General features: G+C 35.9%; 1 protein-coding gene across 10 annotated transcripts in view; it reads left to right on the forward strand.

Annotated features, from left to right (window-relative positions):
• The first annotated feature begins 461 nt into the window (after nt 1–461).
• doc2b (double C2-like domains, beta) overlaps nt 462–23,255 on the forward strand; it is a 408,709-nt gene continuing 385,915 nt past the window's right edge. For 3 of the 10 annotated variants that reach the window (XR_015492002.1, XM_087254533.1, XM_087254536.1), the window contains exons 1-4: nt 5,855–5,918; nt 11,861–11,950; nt 14,542–14,685; nt 17,088–17,217. Coding sequence is in view for 9 of the 10 variants with exons in the window: in XM_087254533.1 (XP_087110659.1) it covers nt 11,874–11,950; nt 14,542–14,685; nt 17,088–17,217 (351 nt within the window). In the remaining variant the exon portion in view is untranslated. Of the gene's footprint in view, nt 830–5,854; nt 5,919–11,860; nt 11,951–14,541; nt 14,686–17,087; nt 17,218–23,255 lie in introns of those variants that run through there. The other 7 variants (XM_087254532.1, XM_087254535.1, XM_087254531.1 and 4 more) reach the window with 4 other exon arrangements.

Raw genomic sequence — 23,255 nt, forward strand, 5'->3', positions numbered from 1 at the left:
TTTTGAGAAATAGTTACTATTTACATGAGTACATTTCTAATGAGTGATTTTTTACTTTTACTTGAGTAGATTTATAGACATGTATTTTTTTTTGAAGTAACTTCTTTTACTTGAGTAGAATATTGTATTACTCTTTTCACAGACAAGGACTATGCAGTCATTTGTAAATTTCATTTGTTTGTACTCTTGAATTATCGTTAATTATTAATAGTAGCTACCATGACAAGTTTGGTAATGAACGTTATCTTGCGCGCCATAGAATTTCAGTACTTTTCACTAGTAATATGCCTGCTTATGAACATAATTCAAATACGCTTTGTACTTTGATTAAAGTATATATTTTTAAAAGAAAAATGCTAGTTTGTCAACTCTAACACTGAATAATACTTCCTCTTTTTCTCCTTGGAAACCCGCTCATGCCACGTCTGTATACATGTATGTATGTGTACGCGCACTTGCCCGGGAGGAAGCACGTGCTCAGAGCTCCAGCATCTGGTGGTGTTGTAGGAAGGTGTGACCTCAGATTTTTCCCTCAACACACACACACACACTCACACACATTCTCACTTTCCAGAGTTATGATAAACTGCAGCTTGGCTGTCGTCCACTGCGGCCACCAAACCCCTATGTGCACGCGCTCACACAATAAACACCTCCTCACAGCATTATCCATGGGATTACCGTCTTTTCTGTGACACCTGCTGCCTTTTTGGGTTTGCACAGCTTTGATCCTGCCAATGGGGACTCGAGTCTGACAGCAGAGAAAGCGTTTGTGAAGAAAATAAATAAGTTCTGCTGGTAGTTTCTATTGGAAACATCACGTCTCAAGGTAAGGCGCGCACCATCTGTTTGTTACCATTTATGTTGTTTGGTTTGAGAATAAAACGATTTATTTATTTATTTTGTTAGCAAAATCGACGTGACATTGTCAAATCCAAAGGTTTGCTTCAAATATTTGCTTCACATGCATAAAAACGTACTTTCAGTATTGCATTAGATGACATGATGTTTAACCATGCGGGGTCAAACAAATGATTTTGGAGTTTTATTTGTAAACTAACTTTATTTTTCGTTCTTTAACCCTTAATCAAGTGCTGTAAAGCTGAGTTTGGTGTGTTTTTTAGTTTTTTTTTTTAGTTCACACACTTGTGTTAGAGTTATTACAAACATTCTAGAAAGTCTTTTTTTAGAAGTATCAGTACTTTCAATTGAGTAGACTATTGTATTACTCTTTCAACCTCTGACAAGGACTAACGTTCTGCTATAATTTGTTTATTTCATTTGTTTGTACTCTTGAATTATTGTTAAATATTAATATTACCTATCATGACAAGTTTTAGTAATGAACCTTATCATTGTTTATTTTTTTATCCCTTTAACCCTTAACCAAGTGCTGTCAAGGTGAGTTTGCTGTGTTTTTGAGGTGTTTTGTAGTTCACACAAGTGTTTTAGAGTTATTACAAACATTATTGAAAGTCTAGCAAAACCTTTGAGTTTTATCATTCAAGGACTACTTTTTGTAAAAAAAAAAAAAATATATATATATATATATATATATATATATATATATATATATATATATATATATATATATATATATATATATGTATATATATATATATATATATATATATATATATATATATATATATATATATATATATATATATATATATATGTGTGTGGCTGATTCCAGCGTTATGGATGTGACATTTGCAGTAAAAATTCAAAACATAAATTCAGAGAAAGTATACGTTAACAGTATATTGAACCATCTGTTTATATTTTCCAAAACAACTAACCACAGAGATATGGGATCAAAAAAATTCAATCTGTGAACATTTTTATACTTTAAATGAGGAAAATAAACAAGCGTTATGGATGTGACAAAAAAAGTCTGCGAGTTTACAGTATACAACATATTTCGTAGAAATTCTGTGAATTAAACTGCACAACCCCAAATAAATAATGCTCAACAAAAGGATAAGAGTTGGCTCTTTTATAGAACAAAACTGATTGTTTTTATTTTATTTTATTTTGACATTTTTGAGGGAAAAGCTTTGTTATGGATGTGACGGATGCGAAATTGCCATTTCTTAAATTTTTTGATTTGGTAAATCAAATATAATAGTTTGAAAACATTGACAAAGACATTTTTAAGTATTTTTAAAGTACTGTAAAACACTTGCCTGCGCAAAAAATGTAGAAACGGTTTGGCTATTTTGGTGAAAACTTTTTTTCTTTTCATGGCAAGGTTGACATTTTCATGGAATTGCTCATATATAAACTTGATGTTTTGTTATCTGGGTCAATGACTTGGCTGCAGGTGTCGTTAGGTCTGCAAATACTTTGTTTAATGAGCTTGAGGCGATTTTATTGTCCTACCGTTTTTATTGACTGAACATCTGCGATAATTGTAACAAGCTAGTAAAAGCTTGGGTACATTTGAGAAGCTTTTTTTTTTTTTTCTTTATGCAAATATACATTGCCAAAAGACCACAGAGGGGTTTCTGAAGTGGGATTAAGGTCTTCACACAAGTGGTTTAATGCTGCTTAGAAGTGGCATAAATGCATTTAAACAGCAAATATACTTGTATAATAGGTTAAAGAAAGCATAAGCAGTTAAGCATTCCAGCTGAAATTTTAAACAGGCACAGAGCAACTCAACGACTGTCTAACAAATTTTTGTGCGTTCTTTATAGATGGCATAAATGCATTTAGACAGCAATTATAACTATTTACTATTGATAGATTTAATTTATTTATTTAACAGGAACATGCACAACAGTGCATTGACCTTAAACGGAAATGTGTTTTGTGCCAGGCCAGGTGAAATAAATGACCAAACTACCTAATAATATCTAGGCGATATAATTACTCTCATAGGAGAATTTCGCTTTCACATTCCAAAATATCCAACATGTGTGCCCAATAGCTCGTGTGGAACTCTGAATCTGCGTCTCATTTCGGAGGCTGCTACTGTCCTCCGAAGGTTGCATTTCATTGAGCCTACATGACTGAATAAATGAAATACGCGGTTTTCCACCAAGGCAACCCTGGGTGCTGAAATACAATTGGCTAAACTGGCAGTGGGCGATTAAAGGGACCGAAGCAAAGACACGTTTCGACATGGAAAGCACATTTTCAAAGCAGAATATCTGTTTTTTGCATTGTTTTTCAGATAAGTACAAGAGTACTTGCCAAGTAAACAAGAATGTTTACTTGGCATGTTTCTTAAATTTTTGCAATCATATTATGGTATTTTTATGCTTTAGAAGAATCAAAAACTTGCATACCGTACCTTCAATGCATCATTGTGTCTTTACTTGCTTTTAAAGCAGACATAGAACAGCCTCAACTCAACCAATTACAACTGTATACATTTATACTAGTTGCTGAAGTAAGTCTGAGCAGGCATAATATTAATCTGACTTTAATGCAGCATTGTGTCTATATTCTGCATTTTAAGCAGGCATAAAGCAACCTTAACTCTTCTGTGCAAAGACATACTTAGCGGTGATACAAATGAATTTATACAGCAATTACACATGTTGAGCAGGCTTAGAGCAGCTTTAACTCTCCTGTGCAAAGACATAGGTTACACTGCTAAGGTGGCACAGAAGTGTCTCTAAAGTTGCATTTAGGTCTATACAAGTGGTTTAATGCAGCTCAGAGGTGGCATAAATGCACTTATTACACAAATTGCAACTGTATACATTTATACTAGTTGCTAAGGTGAGTCTGAGCAGCTATAATTACTAATCTGTCTTTAACGCAGCATGGTGTTGATACTCTGCATTTTTAACAGGCATAGAGCAGCCTTGACTCTCCTGTGTGAAGACATAATTAGCGGTGGTACAAATGAATGTTTAGAGTAATTCAAATTGAATACCTTGATTTTTGGGGCTAACGTTAGATTGAAAAAGCATAATGTAGTCAGATTTAAACTTACCTGACTCTTTATTAGGTACACCTGTCCAACTGCCCGCGCAAATTTCTAATCAACCAATCACATGGCAGCAACTCAATGCATTTAGGCATGTAGACATGGTCAAGAAGATCTGCTGTAGTTCAAACTGAGCATCAGAATGGGGAAGAAAGGTGATGTATGAGAGTTGAATGTGGCATGGCCATAGTTGTTGGTGCCAGACGGGCTGGTCTGAGTATTTCAGAAACTGCTGATCTACTGGGATTTTCACGCACAACCTTTTCTAGGGTTTACAGATAATGGTTTGAAAAAGAAAAAATATCCAGTGAGTGGCAGTTCTTTGGGCACACGTGTCTTGTTGATGCCAGAGGTCAGAGGAGAATGGCCAGACTTGTTCGAGCTGATTGAACGACAACAGTAACTCAAGTAACCACTCGTTACAACGTTAGGTCTGCAGACGAGGATCTCTGAATGCACAACACATTGAATCTTGAGGCGGATGGGCTACAACATCAGAAGTCCACTACGGGTTCCACTTCTGTCAGCTAAGAACAGGAAACTGAGGCTACAATTTACACAGGCTCACCAAAATTGGACAATAGAAGATTGGAAAAACATTGCCCAGTCGGATGAGTCTCGATTTCTGCTGCAACATTCAGATGGTTGAGTCAGAATTTGGCATCAACAACATAAAAGCATGAATCCATCCTGCCTTGTATCAACAGTTCATGTTGCTATTGGTGGTGTAATTGTGTGGGGGATATTTTCTTAGAATACTTTGGGACCATTAGTACCAATTGAGCATTGTCAACCCCACAACCTACCCGAGTATTGTTGCAGACCATGTCTATCCCTTTATGGCCACAGTGTACCCATCATCTGATGGCTACTTCTGGCAGGATAAGCACCATGTCATAAAGCGTGAATCATTTAAGACTTCATGAACATGATGATAAGTTTACTGTACTCAAAAAAGATTCGCTTCATGGATGTGCAGCTGAAAAATCTGCAGCAACCGTGTGATGCTATCACGTCAATATGGACCAAAATCTCAGGGGAATATTTTCAGTACCTTGTTGAATCTATTCCACGAAGGATTAAGGCAGATCTAAAGGAAAAGGGGGTCCAACACAGTACTGGTAAGGTGAACCTAGTAAAGTGGCTGGTGAGTGTATGCATGTATGTAATTTGAAGCTCGGACAAAGCAGTCTTAACCCTTTAACAGGGATCATAGCATCCTGGTTGGCCTTTTGTGCATAGGATATAAAAAACACAGGAACACAATTTGAATATTAAAAAGTTAATTTGATACCACACTTAAAAGATGGCACAGAAGCACATCTTAAAGTGGCATTGAAGTGTCTTTACTTTGACTCTTATTGATGCTCAATAGTGGAATGAATGCATATGCACAGCAGTTAAAAGTGTGTACGTCCATACCAGGGACAATACTAAGCAGACATAATATACAGTTGTGACTTCTGAGCAGGCACAGAGCAGCCTTAACTCTGCTGCTGTGCAAAGATGCCTATAAAGATTGTAAGCAGATCTCCTATCTCTAATTGCACGAGCACCAATGAACATATTGTTATCCATATGAAGTTTTACAATGCTGTCGTCGTTTAATATCCTATTCTAAATGGTTTAGCGCAGTAGCAGACCAGGCAAAATGAAATTACCGTGATTTATATGGTCTGATTTTAAAGGCCAGGTCAATAGTTAAGCCTCTAGCACCTACACGGCCTGTCTCAGTTTGCCTTTATCTCAGTCACTCTTTTGTTTCTTTATTCAATCAGTGTAATCAGTGGAGGAGCAGGATGTTTTTTGCTGAGGTCATGTGACTTGATCCATTGCTAGAGAGCCAGTCAACCTGATCTGAGATCAGTGTAATCAGGAGTTTCCTCCTCCGCTTGCCTTGTTTCCTCTACTCTCGCTTTCTTATGCTGAGACGTGAGCCACAGTAACACCACTTTATCTGTCCTCTTGTAAGGTAAACACTCTTTCTTGTCTGCCTGTGCCTGTTTGTGGTACGTTATTAAGTAGATTAGACTTGAACGGTGCCAGAATGTTGACATCTTGGAAAAGGTGCATTGCCTGGAGTCAGAGACCTGTAGTTAATGTAATAAACACCGTGCTTACCACATATTTCTGTTGCCATTCAGACGGTGCAAGAGGATATGGGTGATTTCTCTGTGGGATCGGATTGGTGATTTGGTATTGGTTTTTAGGAGTGGTGTGTGTGTGTGTTAGTATTTATTCTCTTTAAATATCCTAGACCTAGCGTTCGGTTAAGAGTCAGGGATTTTTACACTGTGTAACTTTGAGGTTGTAGCATGTTGCAACAGGAAAGAGGAATGTTTAATATGGGAACTTTTCAAGGAAGTCCTAGGGTTTCAAGTTTGCTGAAGTTGTAGGATGTCTTTTTTATATTTACATTTAGTTGACTTTTAGTTTGCTTTTGCAAACTAGGTAGTTTTGGTGGAGGCTTTCTCATCTGTGCCTGAGGCCCATGCAGCAGAGCCAAAAAAATGCAGGAGTCCTCATGGAAATGTAAATAAACTTGGCCGTGCTTAGCCATAAAGGAGAAGATAGTGTGTGCGTGCGTGTGTGCGTGCGTGCGTGTGTGTGTGCGTATGTGTGTGCGTATGTGTGTGTGTGCGTATGTGTGTGCGTATGTGTGTGCGTATGTGTGTGCATGTGTGTGTTAGAGACAGAGAGAATAGGAGAATGCCTTTTTTTTTTAGAACAGGTACTTAAAATGACTGACTTAAATTTATTCACAATACAGTAAATTAATCTCGTAAATAAATACAGAAAGTTTATTAGTGCATTTAATTTATTCGTTAATTATCATCCATTCGTTTTTCTTTGGCTTAGTCCTTTATTCATCATAGGTTGGCACAGCGGAATGAACTGCCAACTATTCCTGCATATGTTTTACGCAGCAATGCCCTTCTAGCCACAACCCAGTATTGGGAAACACACATACACTCTGGCATTCACACACACACTCATACACTGCGGCCAACTTGGTTTATTCAATTCTCATAAAGAGCATGTCTTTGGGACCCTCTTGCTGTGAGGTGACAGTGCTAACCACTGAGCCACCATGCCACATAATTAATTATCTGTATTGGGTAAAGTTACTTTAATATATTACAATCTTAAGTCACTTAAAGTAACTAAATGCGTTACTTGGCTATTTAAGATTGTAATTATACTTTTTATGCAACACTGTTAATTAATAATGTTAACTTTAGCCCCTTTCACACATACAGACCTTTCCGGAAAATTGCCGGCAATTTTCCGGAAAGGTTGTATGTGTGAACAGGTCCTTTTTGAAAATACCGGTAAATTCGTTCTGGCTATTTTCCGGAAAGAGAAGTTGTAACATTACCGGCAATTTGCCGGAATGCTGCGCTGTGTGAATGCAGAAGGAAGATTGCCGTAATAAGCGCGTGCACGTCTAGAACGTGCTGACGTGAGACGTCTGCTTTAGCCAATCACAACAGTCAGACGCATTTACGTCCGCGCGGTTTGTGAGAATAAAAGCCTTTGAATATTTTTTCAGACACATTTAGCTGCTAGAAGTTAGTCAGATCACGTATATATGTTCTTCTTAATGCCAACTGTGTAAATAACCATCGATGAAATGCTTATGATAAGCCGTTGTTTGTTTACCTTCAAGCTTTGCGTGCGCCTATGAGCGCCTGCACACGCACATATTATGAACATCTTGACATGCGAAAGTGATCCTGCGAAAGTTGTTCACAATATTGATCATCCAGAGAGTTTGTAATTTAGTCAAATGTTTACAAATACAAGCGCAGCCGTTTAAAGCTCATTTGTGGTGAATGATGTCAGAATTTACCGGTATTTTGGAATGGATGTGTGAATGCTCTTTTCCGGAAAATTTCCGTAACGTCCTCGCCTGTGTGAACAACGCTTTTTTCAATATACCGCTAAAGTCGTTCCGGAAATTTTCCAGAAATTTACCGGTATCACTGTGTGAAAGGGGCTTTTGTTGTTGTTATTACTATTATTTGTTTTGTGTATATGAGGGATGTCACACTCGTAGCAGTGGAATATGGCTGTATATCGGCACTGGTGGGAGGTGAGCGTCTGCTCGAGGACACAGGCTGAGTGTGTATAAAAAGAATATTAAACACGTAGAGTTTCCTTCATTCATTTCACCATTCATTCACATCTGCAGCTGATGGTCAGAACAGCAGAAGCCATTGCTACTTCACCAACATCACTTTAAAGCTAGTATTTGAATGATTTTCTAGTGTAATTTATAAAGTGATGACAAAACAGATGATTTTGCTCACGTTTTAGGATTGAAGGGTTTAGCGGCATTAAAAGCCATCAGTCTACAGAGATTTCCCCGTATTTCTCTGTTGCAATCAGGAGATCACGATAATTAACCCCGAAAAAGCCAAAGCAAAGCAAACACTACCAGATTACTGTGGTATAAATACAGCACTAGAACATACAAAAGAGAGAGGTTGACTTAGAAAGTCCCTTACCTGTTTTATAATGATTTGATCTGCTGTAGTTTGAAATTTATCTAGTTTTTCTCTTTTAAGGCTTATTATTCGGTCTTAGTGACATGTTAATGTCTGCCAACGTGCTAAATCTCCGAAATTATGATTGTTTAAAATATCCACTATCCTCATACAAAAACTGCATAGTTGCAATCTAAACAACTTCGCCTAAAAAAAGCCTTAAAAAGCCTCAAAAAGCCTCAAAAAGCACATTATGTTGTCCAACAGCTGCAATATTTGTCAAACTGTAGTGAGTTTTTTAGTCCCTCTTTAGTCCTAGAGTGGGCGGAGTAATACACAAGGGTGAAAAGGCTGTACGAGTGCTGATATTGCTTTACTATCTCACGGCTATCAGCAAAACAGATTCGAGAACCAGCCAGAACTGTTTTATAAATAAATGTATATATATTTTTTTTTACATTAGAACTAAAGACAGCAATTACAAAAATGGTATATGCATACATGTATATTGGGCCTCATTTATAAAACACAAGCAGATTTTTTCAGATGTGAACTTAATAAACTAGGCTGGCTGGAGTGTATGTGTGCGTGTGTATGGGTTTCTCAGCACTGGGTTGCTGCTGGAAGGGTAACACATGTCGTAGTAGTTGGCGGTTCATTCTGCTGTGGCGACCCCTGAATGAGGGACTAAGCCAAAGGAAAATAAATGAATGAATAAATGATAAAATACAAAGTTTAGCTTTATAAATCTATCTTCATTTAAAAATAAAATAAAAAAATAGAAGATTTAAGACCACCATCTTGTGAAAAGAGCCTGTTGTATATGAAATATACTGTACTGGACTCAAATCTTAGAAGGATTAGATAGAATATTCAACTGGGTAAGAAATTTTTTGTCATTGTCATTGTGAACAAGCATGCACTCGTATCCTATTTACAAATGATTGGAATTCATTTACACATGTTTAACTATGGCATATGATATTTGTGAGTCCTGAAGAGAGTTTTCAGGAGGTTCTTTTTTATTTGTGAATAACTATTGAAAATGCTGTCATCATTTATTACCCATTCACTTGTTTCAAACAGTTTGATCAATTTTCTTCTGTTAAACACAAAAGAAGATATTTTTGAAGTAAGCATGAATGATGGCTATTGTGCTTTTGATTACTTCTTTGCTTGCTAGAATTGTTTTTGTTACACCTTTCACTCAACTTGCACGTGCATCGTCAATAATTAATTGACTTGTGCAGTACTAGATCATCATAGAAACACACATGCAATAATCATTCCAGTTAAGATGGTGCTTTGGTATTCTCACCATTAAATGTTATAATAAAGACTGTTATATTAGACTTCACTATGCTTTGGTGGTTTATGTAACTTATTTACCAGGTGTGGAGATGATTAAACCAATAATCAATCAGTCAAGCTTCATCTTAACATGTTTACATAATTAATTGCAGTAAGTAAAAAAATCCAGTAAGTAACACTGTTAAAAAAATAAAAAATAAAAAAAAATAAAAACTCACAAATACCTTAGAAATGATATAGCAAAAATGTTGGCAAGTGTTGGTAAATGTTAGTAAATAGATTTAAATGAACAGTGAGAAAAGCCAGATTTATTTGTTACTACACTGTAAAAAATGCTGGGTTACACACAAATCCTTTGAGTTGTCCCAACAACAAATCGATTAGGTTGTTTAGTTGTTTCAGCTCATTTTAAATAAATAGTTTTTACAAGCAGCTAAAGCCATTTTTGAGTGCCTGTTAATAATACTTAAAAATACAACAAAACTGAATTAGCTGTTATTAACGTCATTTAATAAAACAAATATGACTAGTAATCAAAGATTACAACCACAATTACATGTAATTAAGTATTTCACACCTAGATGTTTGTTTCGGAACCTGGCTCGTTTGCCCAGTTTGGCATATGTGAAACCAGCAATCCCGCTCTGATCCATGCCAAAACAATCGGTCTGCCTGAATGAAGTGGACTCGGCACTATTGACATGAACTCTGGAGCTGATTGATTGTATTCAGAAAGCAATACAATCCCACAAACTAATGAATCAGACTAAATCACAGTGTATTATGGTTTTGTAATAGCCCTAGATACGGCTTTATGAAAAGAGAATTATGAGCAGGGCAGGATGTCATCATTCCTACTGGTAAATGTGCATTTTATGTTGAATATGAAAGTGAAAGCATGCTTAACTATTACAGAGTGCTGTTTATGCGTTTGGAAAATTTAAATAAATTACCATATTTTTCCCATATCTTAATCTAAAAATATTTTGTAATAGGCCTGTTTTGTTCATTTCTTCAATGACACATCGAAAGAAAGATCAACATTGATCTGCTTTCTGATCTGACTGCAGTCTCTCTTTTTTAATAGATTATTGATTCAATAGATCGATTTTTATAAGCCCTAACAACTGAAATGAGGCTGTATTTATATTTGGTGACAATGTCTGTGGTTGTCAACATTAAAGTGCACCTTTTGGCTTGTAATATCTAATTTTTCCTAATCATAAAGTAAAACAATGACGTATGAATCCGTGGGACTCAATAATCCATAAAACATGAGGACAGTTTACTCGCATGTGACTTGTTTTAACTGTTTTGGTCTGTTTAGAAACTTTGCTGCATGAAAGTGAACCGCACCAAGAACAAACATAAACATTGTAACAATTTTAATCCCTGTTTTAGAACAAAACGATCTACAAGCACCCTAAGAAATTACAAATTAGTTAATTAAGTAGTTTTCACTCTGTGTTTAACTAATGCTAACAATTGAAGTATTATTGCCATGCTGTATAAACAATCCTAAATTTTAAAATTAATATTACAGCATATAGTTGGTCAGATTAACATGTGAAAATGTTTATATTTTAATTATTACGCTGATTAACAAACGTTATCTCATGGCAATTCGTAACTTTTTGATTTAGTGGCTAAGTCATATGAATTCATACAATCTCATTTGTACAATTTAGTACGATTTGTTCATCATTATTGATGGTTGGGTTTAGGGGCGGGGTTGGGGGCCACATCTCCTTTTTTAAATTGTACATTTTTGTATAACGGAATTAGCCACTCTACTGACAAAACGTAAAATAGTTACGTTTCATTGTGAGATCAGGCTGGATAAACTTGTAAAGTCTGTAGGCATTTGGAAATACAATCTGAACATTCTTAAAAAGCACTCAAAGTTAATATAATAAATAATTATTCACAGTATTTGAAAGGCCCATGATTGATATTATGCATGTTTGTTATCACAATATATAGAATTATTGAATATCGACATATGTCTAGTTGCAGCTGTGTATATATGGGGGTGTTATAATTTTATATTTTTACCTGTTCTAAATTCAACAGATTTTTTGATAATGATTTCAATGATTCTGATCTTTTACAGCAGCAAGCAAAACATGACAGACACAATGTTCGGCAGTGAGAACGAGCAGTGGGTCTGTCCAAATGACAGGCAACTCATGCTTAGAGCAAAGTAAGTTAGGTTTTTGTACTTTTTTGGGGGGTTGATCTGTTGCGCAAATTAAATTTTAGCATGTCATTTGTCAAATCATCCCGTGACAAATACTTTTAAAAACACGTTTGCATTATCAAAACTAAGGTTCTTTCAAATGACCAATGTTTTTACCTTCATGTTTCAACTTTAGTAGCAGATTTTTTTAAAACCCGTAGAAAGCATCATTTAAACTACTCTTTTATTGTTAGGACATGACAAACATCCCAACCTGATGAACATTTCACAAAGCTGAGGTACAGCAGTTATGTTGATAAATATTTATGAAACATTTTGATTCAATGTTTGGGGCCTTTTTCTTGAAGAAAATCTCTTAATGGAGATCCTGCTTGTTCTAATGAGTGATATTAAATAATAATGAAACAGGGTTTTTCCCCCTGACTTTGTGCTGTACGGTTATGTTCATTAATACAAAAACTTCTGACAAAAATGCAATATTCTGAGTAATTTTAGTTCAGTTAAACATTGCCATTCATTATATCATACAATAAGATCCTCTTAATATTTGTAATAGGTAGTTTTCAAACATACACGTTTCATTACCATACTGAAAAATACAAACTAATTGTATTTTAGAATAGTATAAAACAACACTCATCTGAATGTATTAAATATGAATACAAATGATCTATCTAAATAACAATTAATTTGCATTTCATTTAACACATGTTTATGTTAATAATGTAATAGAATTCATTCATTTGCTTATCTCTAAATTCTGCCTCAATATACCACGGTGCTGTTACTGGTACTACAGGCAATCAATGAATGGTCTCATTCAACATTCATGACACATTGTTTCTTCTGTCTGTCAGTGCCATTGGGAACATCATTGCTGTTTCACCTGACTTATAAAAACAACAACAAAAAAATGGAGATTGTTCTTTACTAAACTGAAGCGCTTCTCTTAAATCGGAGCTGATTGCATACATTTAATTCTAGACCTATCCAGATCTAAACAAACCTAGAGTAAACTTGCATTGTGCCATTGTTGGGTCTGATTCAGATAGATAGTGCTACTCGTTTTTGGCACACGTACTCTGTTTAGTTCTGCTTTGAAGCATTAACATTATATCAAAAACGTGTTATCATTTTATAAAGGTAAAAACTATATTGTGGTTATATACATAGTCTGGGGCTGAGAGACATGCCAAAAATCTCATAACACGAAACAAGTTATCTTACTGATAACAATTAGGCTTTGGCAGTCTCCAAATTTTGATACTGTCAAACCTCCTCTCTATTTTACCTTGGTAAATGGTATTACCGTGAATAGTGAAAAAAATGATGCCGTAAGGCTCAAATAGCATCCCCAAATTGTTGGCTTATGCCTAAACCGTTTGGAAAATGAATTCCAAACACCAATACTGAAACCATAACAAAATAACGTGCACAACAATGTTAACAACTTTTATTAGCAACAAATAGCAGTTTATAAAAAAGTGCAAATACAACAGTCGCGCACACAAGAGACGCGCACACAAATCTAAAATTAAATTTTACCAATTTTTTTTTTCCACTGTGTGAAAAGCATTTGGTAAACCATTTCCTCTACCAAATAATTTGCCAGTGCATCACAGTGCAGACACTGTCCTTTTTGTACCTTTTTGTTGCACAATTTACAAATTGCCTCGTCCGTATTTACCACATCTCCCTTCGTGTTAAGTCAAAACCTGAAATGCTGTCAAACTGCAGAAGTTGTGTTCTTTTTTTTTCGAGATCAGGTCTTCATAGATGAGTAATAAATGGCAGCAGCAATCACAGGTGATCCATGATAGACACGGTGGAGAAAACTCTGCATGTCTATACCCAGAAGTATCGCTGTAACAGCCGTGAGGAGAGGAAAAGTCATGCCAGCAGGTCAAATGGGCCTCAGTGAGAGAGAAATGGAGTTTACTTTCATTCTCTCAATCGCTGTGAAATAGCTACGGCGACATGGCGCATACGAGATAAATGACGTCAGTACATCATAACTGATTATGATTATTACTGAACCGATACAGAATTGTCCACGTCTACATTGCAGTGCACTGAAGAATCAATTAATTTTGACACCCTGGTCTGTCGCATTTGCGTATAAATGGAAGTCTATGGGGTAAAAAGTACAGTGTGACCACGGTTTTACATGTTGGGTTAAACAAGTCTGAAGAAGTCAATTAGTTTGTTTAGGTGTTTTTAATTAGGGTTGGAACTAAACTGTGTAGAGCTGCGGCCCTCTAGGAACTGAGTTTGACACCTGTGCTGTAGACAATCGAAAAAAAAAAATGCTTAAGGGGGCTAATAATATTGAAAAAAATTAATATAATAAAATGTGAAATACTGTGGAGAAATTTCTTGTTCTGTTAAACTTAATTTGGCAAATATTTGATAAAAAAAAAATCAAAGGAGTGCTAATAATTTTATATTTTATATAAAATTTTTATAAAATTTAATTTTAATTATATTGTCATATTGCACAGCCCTACCTGAGCACTAATCAAAAACTCTCATTTTTCTCTGAACTATTTCTGACGAGTCCTTTATTGTCACGTGTGTTTCTGTTTTTCTCCCAGGTTGCACACTGGTTGGTCCATCCACACGTTTCAGTCAGAGAGACAGAGGAAAGCTCAGGCGCTGGAGAAGAGAGAGCTGGATCTCATCATGAGTGTCATTCACCGCGCTGAGCAGCTCGAGCTCATTGAGCAACACCGCATCGGGTCAGTCTTTATCTCTCTTGCTGCACATTGATGCTGTATCATGCCTTCTCACACAACATCCTGTCAGAGAAACATTTTAAGTCTAAGAGATTTCAAGAAGTTTAGATTCAGATTGCATAACTGATATTATTTTCTTGACTTAAGGACTTTCACTAGTTGAATATAAACATAATGTCTGTTTAACACACATCTTGAGAAACGTCTGGTTGGTATTGGTAAGATTTATAAAAATTTTCAGTGTGGGTAAAACTAAAAAAAAACACACACAAATAAAGCAACAAACAAAATAAACCAAGTGTACAATTTACAGTAAGTTGAATCCATTATTAATAAAATAATGCTAAATGCTTACAGGTCCCATGAAATAAAAATGATTCGTGTATATAGATCCAAAACTGATATAAAACTGTAAAGCTTGTCACTTCCGCCTAAATATATCAACAATTTCTTTCACGTCACCTCATACTTCAGTTTCTCATCATATCTTGACCAATCAAATGCTCTTTATTATCTGACAAGCCCCGCCCCCTTTTAAAATGCTTCACATTTGATGCATTTGAGCTCAACTGCTCTCAATGGCAGAGCTGTGACAAACCAAAACACTATTGGCTGTTTTTTTAAAGGAGGAGCTACACTATGTCCCACCCCTTTTCATGTTTCAGTTGAGATTGTCAAACATCAAATGAAAATACACATTTAAAAGCACTTCACAGGACCTTTAAATGTAAAAGGGAACATTTGACTGTTACTAATTGTTGTTTCAATTATTGTACACTTTTTAAACCACTAACAGCATTGACAGTAACAGAGTTGATCTTTTCCACCATTCTGTGCTTTAGCTCAATATGCTGACGTCAGACCAGATATCACATGGCCCGTGTAAAACATAATCTATTGTATTTTCATTACATTGTTGTTTTTAAGCTACATATAATTAAAGAATAACGCCCCATTCACATGGGGCTTTAGCGTCAACGCTTGACTGAAGGCGTGTCTGAAGTTGGGGCTGAAGTGATCGTCATAGAAGTGTCAGCCAATGAAATTCAGTCAGCAATAGGCCACTGTCTAGCTGGTGTATTGGCATACAGCGATCTGATTGGCTGACACTTCCGTCAGCGCTTGAAAAGTTGAGCTGGTCCCAACTTCTGCAGCGAGCAACGCCTCTGAAGCGTCGCAGACGGATCCACAATGCAGTTCGGCAACGCCTGACTTCACCCATTCAAAGTGAATGAGAAGCGTTGACGCTGACGCCCCGTGTGAATAGGCCGTGATGATGTGCCTCAATGCATTTAGAGTTACCTGCCAGAGGAAGTGACATCCCTTGATGCAAGTCACATGCTTTTTCTATCAGTACTTTACAGATTTGTATGACTTATTAAAACTGATGTAACCAAGTTGGTCAGACAAGTTGGTCTTATTTTAGAGCAGCAATCACAATACTTGAAACCCTGATATTATTTATTTATCCATGGTTATCTTACCATCAGAAACATATACCAGCCCATGCCTACAACCTACTAGCAATACTATTTGTAGATGTATTTATCCACGACAGTTCTAAACCAGCTAAAATACCAGCAGCACAAAAACACACACATCAAATATCCAATGCAAGATGTTGTGGTTTGCCAATGAAGTGTTCATGATACTTTAGAAATCAATAGTAATATGCAGATTTAGTCCTCAAAGATTGATTTGTCATTTCATTTCATCAGTAAATTTAATTAAACAATAATTAGTATTTTTATATCCTCAACAGTTTTTTTTGTTATTTTTCTGTTTACTTATGTTTTGTGATCAATGTTTTATTGTCTTTAGATTAACAAAATAAACGACATTTAAACAAACAAACGGTAGGGGGAGCAACAGGCATATAAACAATTTCCAATCTGAAAAAAAAACCTTTACATGGTCATTCCTTTATATAATCTAAAATGTTGGAAGGAAAACATTGCCATGCATTAATAGCACTAGGTTTAGCCTTAATTAATTTGTGATTTATTTAGGTTTTGTAATTAAGTTTAAACCTAAAGCAAAGGACTATTTCTTTTTCCAATTCTTTTTATTCTTTTCTTTCTATGGCTTTAGTTAATGAAAAATTACCCTGTTAGGACTTTTAAAAGCCTAGCCTTCTGACATGGCAATAATTTGTCAAATTAGTGTCTCTCGTGTCAGTTTTTTTTATTATTATTAAATTGAAAGCATTCTTGCTGCAAAGAAATCCCATAATATACTGTATATATGATTATCGAGAGTTAAACCATATGGCTGATACATTTTTAATTATTCATTAAGCTTCGGTTAGATCAAAGTGAACTTAATTTATACATATAAAAACATACTGCTCAGCATGAAGAATACGAATATATTTTTAAATTAATTAATGTGTGTCTGTTTTTCAGACGTCTAGTGGAGCGTCTGGACAACATGAGGAGCTCTGCCATGGGAAACGGCCTGTCACAGTGTCTGTTGTGTGGAGAAGTATTCGGTCTGCTGGGCTCTTCATCTGTTCTCTGTTTGGACTGCTGCATGGTAAAAACCGCCTTAAATATTTGAAACATCATGTTCACTATTCCTCTCACACACACACACTCATGGCTTTTTACGATTACTCCAAGTCATTTCCATATAAGCACTGTGGGCTCATGCAGTAAATCTAAGATGCCACATTGGAGCAGCAGAGAGCAGCATTCTCAAAGATGGTCAGAGTATTTTGTGCATACAAAAAATAGCAGAACCCAAAAGATGGCTTTTGTGTTTCCTCATAAATTTCACATTGGTTTTTGGATTATTATTATTATTATTATTATTATTAATTATATTATTTTTAAGTTCAAAATGAGGTATGTGGTTCACTTTAGGCTAGGCTGTTGTTTAATATTAATAATTAATATTAATAACCTTTTTTTATCACTCCGCAGGTCCCAACTGTTTTGCACCATGTTGTGACTGAATAATAATAATAATCATCATAAGTAGATTAGTTTAGACTTTACATTTAATTAAACAGTAAAGTATTGAGTGCTTGCAGAAACCAGTATCTCGGGCTTTGCTTTTTCCAGTCGGGCTATAAAAATCTCTTAGTGGGAGGAAAAATATATTTCAATGCTTTACATTCACTCCAAAATTGGCTAATTATGTGTGTATTGCTGCTGAAACGGCAGTGATAAATCCACTTTTTTACTTGAGAAAAGTCACAATATAAACAATTACCTCTCAAAAAACGCAGTGTTTCAATGCGTGGCACTGAAGTACACAAATACTCGTCACTCACTCAGAGATCTCACTGACACAAAGATTCGGATACAGAAATAGCCTGAGCCAGGCTTTAAATTTAAAAATCATTTGTGTTATATTCAAAATCAATTTAACATGCGTCTATACCAGCAGCATAGCATTAAACTGAACATCTTGATTCATCCTGTTAGCTATCACATGCCAAGAATTAATAACTAAATAAAAAAATAGAGTGGGAAAGTTTAGCTGATGCTGTTAACACAGTTGGGTCTGAACATTGCACTGAGTGGATATTAAAAAAAAAATAGTGCAATGTAAAGCTGTACAATTTTGCACTGTTAACAGCGTGAGTGGCGTAGCTCCTTAAACACATTGCATTATGTTTTGACACGTTCAAGCATAAACTCGGTTCAAATCCAGCGTCTGATGAAGTCATTACATATCAGATTTTTTATCACTACATATCAGATTTTGCCTATGTTCTTGGTCACGAGAAGACAAGTATGAATCCTTAAGAAGTCTGTGCATCATATTTTATTTGCACATTGATTGAATGGAAATGTTTCTGATTCACGTAAATTCATCTTCAGATAGTGCCTTTATAGCAATGTGTGTGCAGTAGATTGCTCAGATTACATTGGGAAAAACGGCGACGGCTGCAAATTGCGCTTTAATGTTTGGCTGGTCAACTGCATAGTATGGAAACCTTATATACCTGCTAGACATGCGAATGAACCCGTCTCAGCTGCCATTGCACGGCTCAGACACTTTGCAGAGTGCAATTTAACACAACTGCCTCTAGGAGTTGCCAATGAAAATAAACAGACACACACAAGAAATGTGTGTACGCCAGGCATGAAGTTGGCGTGGACCTGCACACATTCCCACGTTCATTTCATTGTAGTAAATCCAAACGTGAGCGTGAAACCTGGCGTACGTAAAGTTTTTGTGGGTACGCAGCGTTGATGCATGAGGCTGGTGAATCTGCGTTAGATTGTCAGGGTCAGAAAAAAAATCTCTTTCTCATGTAGCCTAGTGGACCGTGCGTGTACACAGTTACTGTGCTGCAAATGGCCGGGATTTAAATCGCGACTTGTACAAATACACTGAAATTATGATTATGTATTTCGATAATGTTACTTTTTATGACCAAAACAAGACCTATTTATTCACAAATTATTAATTCAGATGTCAGGTCCATGTTAAAACATGTTACAAGAACAGAGCATTTGAAAAATATCATCTATAGCTGCATCACCCTGGATTCAAGCCCTGGAATATCTCTGCATGCTAGTCAGGATTTATTACCACCCCACTAAGTCACCCTCAACTCTACAACAACGTGTGGTTTAATACCTCAACTTACTGAACTGTTTCTTTGCTGAAGCTGTTCCAGAGCAATACATAAAAATGATCATCGGGTGTCGTTGTAGAGACGGATTTCGAAACATTTCAAACCTTCGACACATTTGCTACGACTGCTTGTTTCATGAAGCCTCGCTCTGCCTACCACTACAATACTTCAGGAAAAGCATTTGAATATTACCATTATTGAATGCGATCAATTCTGTTAGTTCTTTGAAAATTACTTTAAATTGGTTGTTTGAAAACGACACATTAAACACCATCATTATGATCTTGTGAGGTAAATATGAAGTGAAAATTAAATGTTAAGTACAGGAATGACTTTCATGGTGCTCTTCACTCAACAGCCACATTATTAGCTACACCTGCCCAACTGCTCCTTAATGTAAATATCTAATTAGCCAATCACATGGCAGCAACTTGATGCATGTAGACATGGTTAAGACGATCTTCTGCAGTTCAAACTGAGCATCAGAATGGAGAAGAAAGATGATTTAAGTGACTTTGAACGTGGCATGGTTGTACCTTGCAGGTGGGCAAGTACCTTGTTGAATCTATGCCACAAAGGATTTAGGCAGTTCTAAAGGCAAAAGGGGTCCAACCCGGTACTAGTAAGGTGTACCTAATAAAGTGGCTGGTGAGTGTAATTATATATGTATACTTTATCCTCTAGCTTTATGTATTTATTATTATTTTTTTTAGTTTTTGCTGATCTTCTGCAGAGACTTGAATGGATGTAAAGGGCTGTGAATTACATAAGGTGCTCTATTTTTAATTTATTAGAGATTTTGAAAGTCCTTGAATTTGGTGTCCATGAAAGAGTGGATAGTGAAGTAGCCTAAAATGTATATGAATACACCTGATTAGAAATAGTGAAGATTCAATAAAAAAAATGCTAACATTGAAAACAACATAAGTTTTAATTACTGTGTACTGTATTAGGAAATGGGGAACTGGCTGGCGTTAATAGGGTTGTAAAGTTCTATTGTCACACTAGTAAAAGACTGAATTGTGCATGTTCAGAACGGGATTAAGCTTTCAAAGTTGAAATTTGACAACCTAATTTAGCTGCGGTGTGTACTTGGCCTGCTTGGATTGTGTTTCGGGCCTTATTTCAAACGCACACATGAAGTTCACCCAAAAATAAAAATGATCTCATCATTTAATCTCCCTTATGTGGTTTTAAACCTTAATGAGTTTCTTTCTTCTATTGAACACAACCTAAGATATTTTACAGAAAGAAAGATTAAATGTTGTAACCATTAACAAAATAATAAAAAATGCTATGAAAGTGAAAATCAGCATTTTTCAAAATATCTTCTTTTGTGTTTATCAGAAGAAAGGAACTCAAATAAGTTTTAAACAGAAGGGTGAACCATCATACAATAGTATTACTACTAAAAGTGTTATTGCAGACATTTAACACACACATTTAATCACAAGGGGGCAGTGTTTACCTGAGACACTCATTGACTTCCATTGCACAACTTACCACAAGACGAGGCACTTTCCTCTGAACTTTGGGATCACAGTTTGTAGTTTACTTGGAGACAGACACACACTGCGACTTGACACAGGACTAAGAAGTGTTAAAGAGCGAAACAGCAGGTCTGTGCCGGCGAGGACGAGCATCTGTTAGTGGGAGCCGGAGCTCACATCACTCCTGCTCTCTCATGACCTGTGATCATCCTCAACAGCTGCTGTTTCTACACCTCAGTGGAATTACAGTGGGGGAATTAATGAATTGGTCATTATTATAATTATTAGACTAGTAACACCCTTATGTTGAGTCGATATATGGCCAGCTGTGGAATAAACCGTTGATCATTTACCATATGGAAGCTGGGTTTAAATTGGTAGAATTGCAGGGAAAGTGTACAGGGGTTTAAGTAAAGTGACTGTAGGCTTTTGACAAGGGATTTGTCGTAACACTTGTTACACAGCTTTTCACCATCCTAGAACATTGACTTAACTAATACAAATGCAAATATTGACCTTCCTTCATTTCCTACTTCACATCTCTTATGTTTTCAACATTAGATAGAAAGATTAGATAGGTTGTTTTGGTGACGCGCGGAATTCATATGGATGACAGGAAGTAAAAAAAAAAGAGTGGGAGACATAGAGGAAAGTCTGTATTTTTGCGATTTATACCACGTTTCGGTCCCACTTTATATTAAGTGTCCTTAACTACTGTGTACTTACATAAAAAAAATAAATACAATGTACTTACTGTGATTATAATGTATTTGAGAACACTTGTGGTGCTTTTGAGTTGGGATAGAGGTTGGGTTATGAACAGGTTTGGTGGCATGGGTAGGTTTAAGGGAGGGTTAAGGTGTAAGGGATGGTCAACAGTGTATTTACAAATGTAATTACAAAAGTTAACTACAGATGTAATTACATGCATGTATTTAATCAAGCATAAGTACACAGTAAATACATGTATTTACATAATAAGTACATTGTAACAAACTATTACTTCCTGTGTAAGTACATATTAGTTAAGGCCACTTAATATAAAGTGGGACCCACGTTTCAAAGGAGATATAATAGAAAATAACCAGACATGTTGGGCATGATCCTTATATCAGAGCCGAGTTTTCTACTAAACTAAAATATGTTTGCCTGTCATCGAGGCGGTAGAGACTGTATAACAGGGCTATTCAATTAGTTTGTCATGGGGGTCAGTTCATGAAAAGTATCCCAAATGAGAGGCCGGAGAGATGAGACTTGCAATATGAGTGATGAAACCACAGCAAATAAGAACCCTTATGTTGTATTTTTGCTCTTTAAAACATCTGTGTTGTATTGTTTTTTAAAATTATTATTATTTATTTATCATTTTACAGTATAAAAAACAACACAATTGACAAAAAGAATATTCAGCATTAAGTGTAGCATCAGAGTATACAAATATAGAAGCATGTACATAAATCAAAAAACGGCTTGTGAATGGTCAGTATGATAACAATTGGTATTATGCAGGTTCAGGTCAAAGGGTTCTTAAAGGGTCCATAAAAATTTTCCAGGTTTTTAAAAATATGTGTGTTTTGTTTTTTAAGCTATATGTTAAATATTCCAAATGCAGCATGTCATTTATGATATCTTTAAATAATTCAAATGTTGGAGGGAGTTCCTGTTTCCAGTTTAACAGAATACATTTCCTAGATACATAAGAGATTAGACCTATACTTTTGGTAAAAAAAAGGGTCTAATACCTCATTCAAGTCCACCCCAAAAAGATATATTAAAGGAGTCTTGAGATATTTCTTTCCCAGGATCATCCGTGGTGTATTGTTGATTATGTAGTCTGAAGAATGAACATGGTTTCACGGTTATCACGTCTAATGTACATTTAAGCTTTATATTAGTTAAGTGTTTAAATGAACTGTTGTTATCATCTGCGTTCATACATATATAATCATTAGGGATGTAACAATATTGTAAATATCGTTATACCGCATTTTTTTCAATATTACCGTAGGCTCATGACTCAATAAAACTATATTTCTGAGAAAAGTTTTCGGAGAAAAGTTTTGCGAATGAAGCGAACGGTAGGTAGCGGGAACTACAATTCCCATCAGCCTAGGCGTGGCCATCATCCTTTGTGGTCTGTTGTCACTACAGATCCAGTAATGTGGAAATGGAGTGTGTTGCTAGTAGCGGGGAAGAAAAAGAGCTGGAAATGATCGAACCTAAAGTGGGTTTTAAATCGGATGTGTGGAAGCATTACGGTTTCTTTCTGAAAAGATACGAAAAAAGGAGAAAGGGTGACAAAGAAAAAAACAATATGCAGGCACTGCCACACTGTGGTGAAATATAAGTCGGAGAATACGACTAAAAACAGTCATGGGGACTGCAAAACACAGCACACTTGTTAGATTGATACAGACATTGACTTATACCGCAAAAAGACCTCTATCTCACACATGGCTTGTCCTCTCAAGTGGTGGAAAGACAATGCA

The sequence above is a fragment of the Danio rerio genome, chromosome 5 (assembly GCF_052040795.2).
Source record: "Danio rerio strain M-AB ecotype USA chromosome 5, GRCz13ab, whole genome shotgun sequence".
Lineage (NCBI taxonomy): Eukaryota > Metazoa > Chordata > Actinopteri > Cypriniformes > Danionidae > Danio > Danio rerio.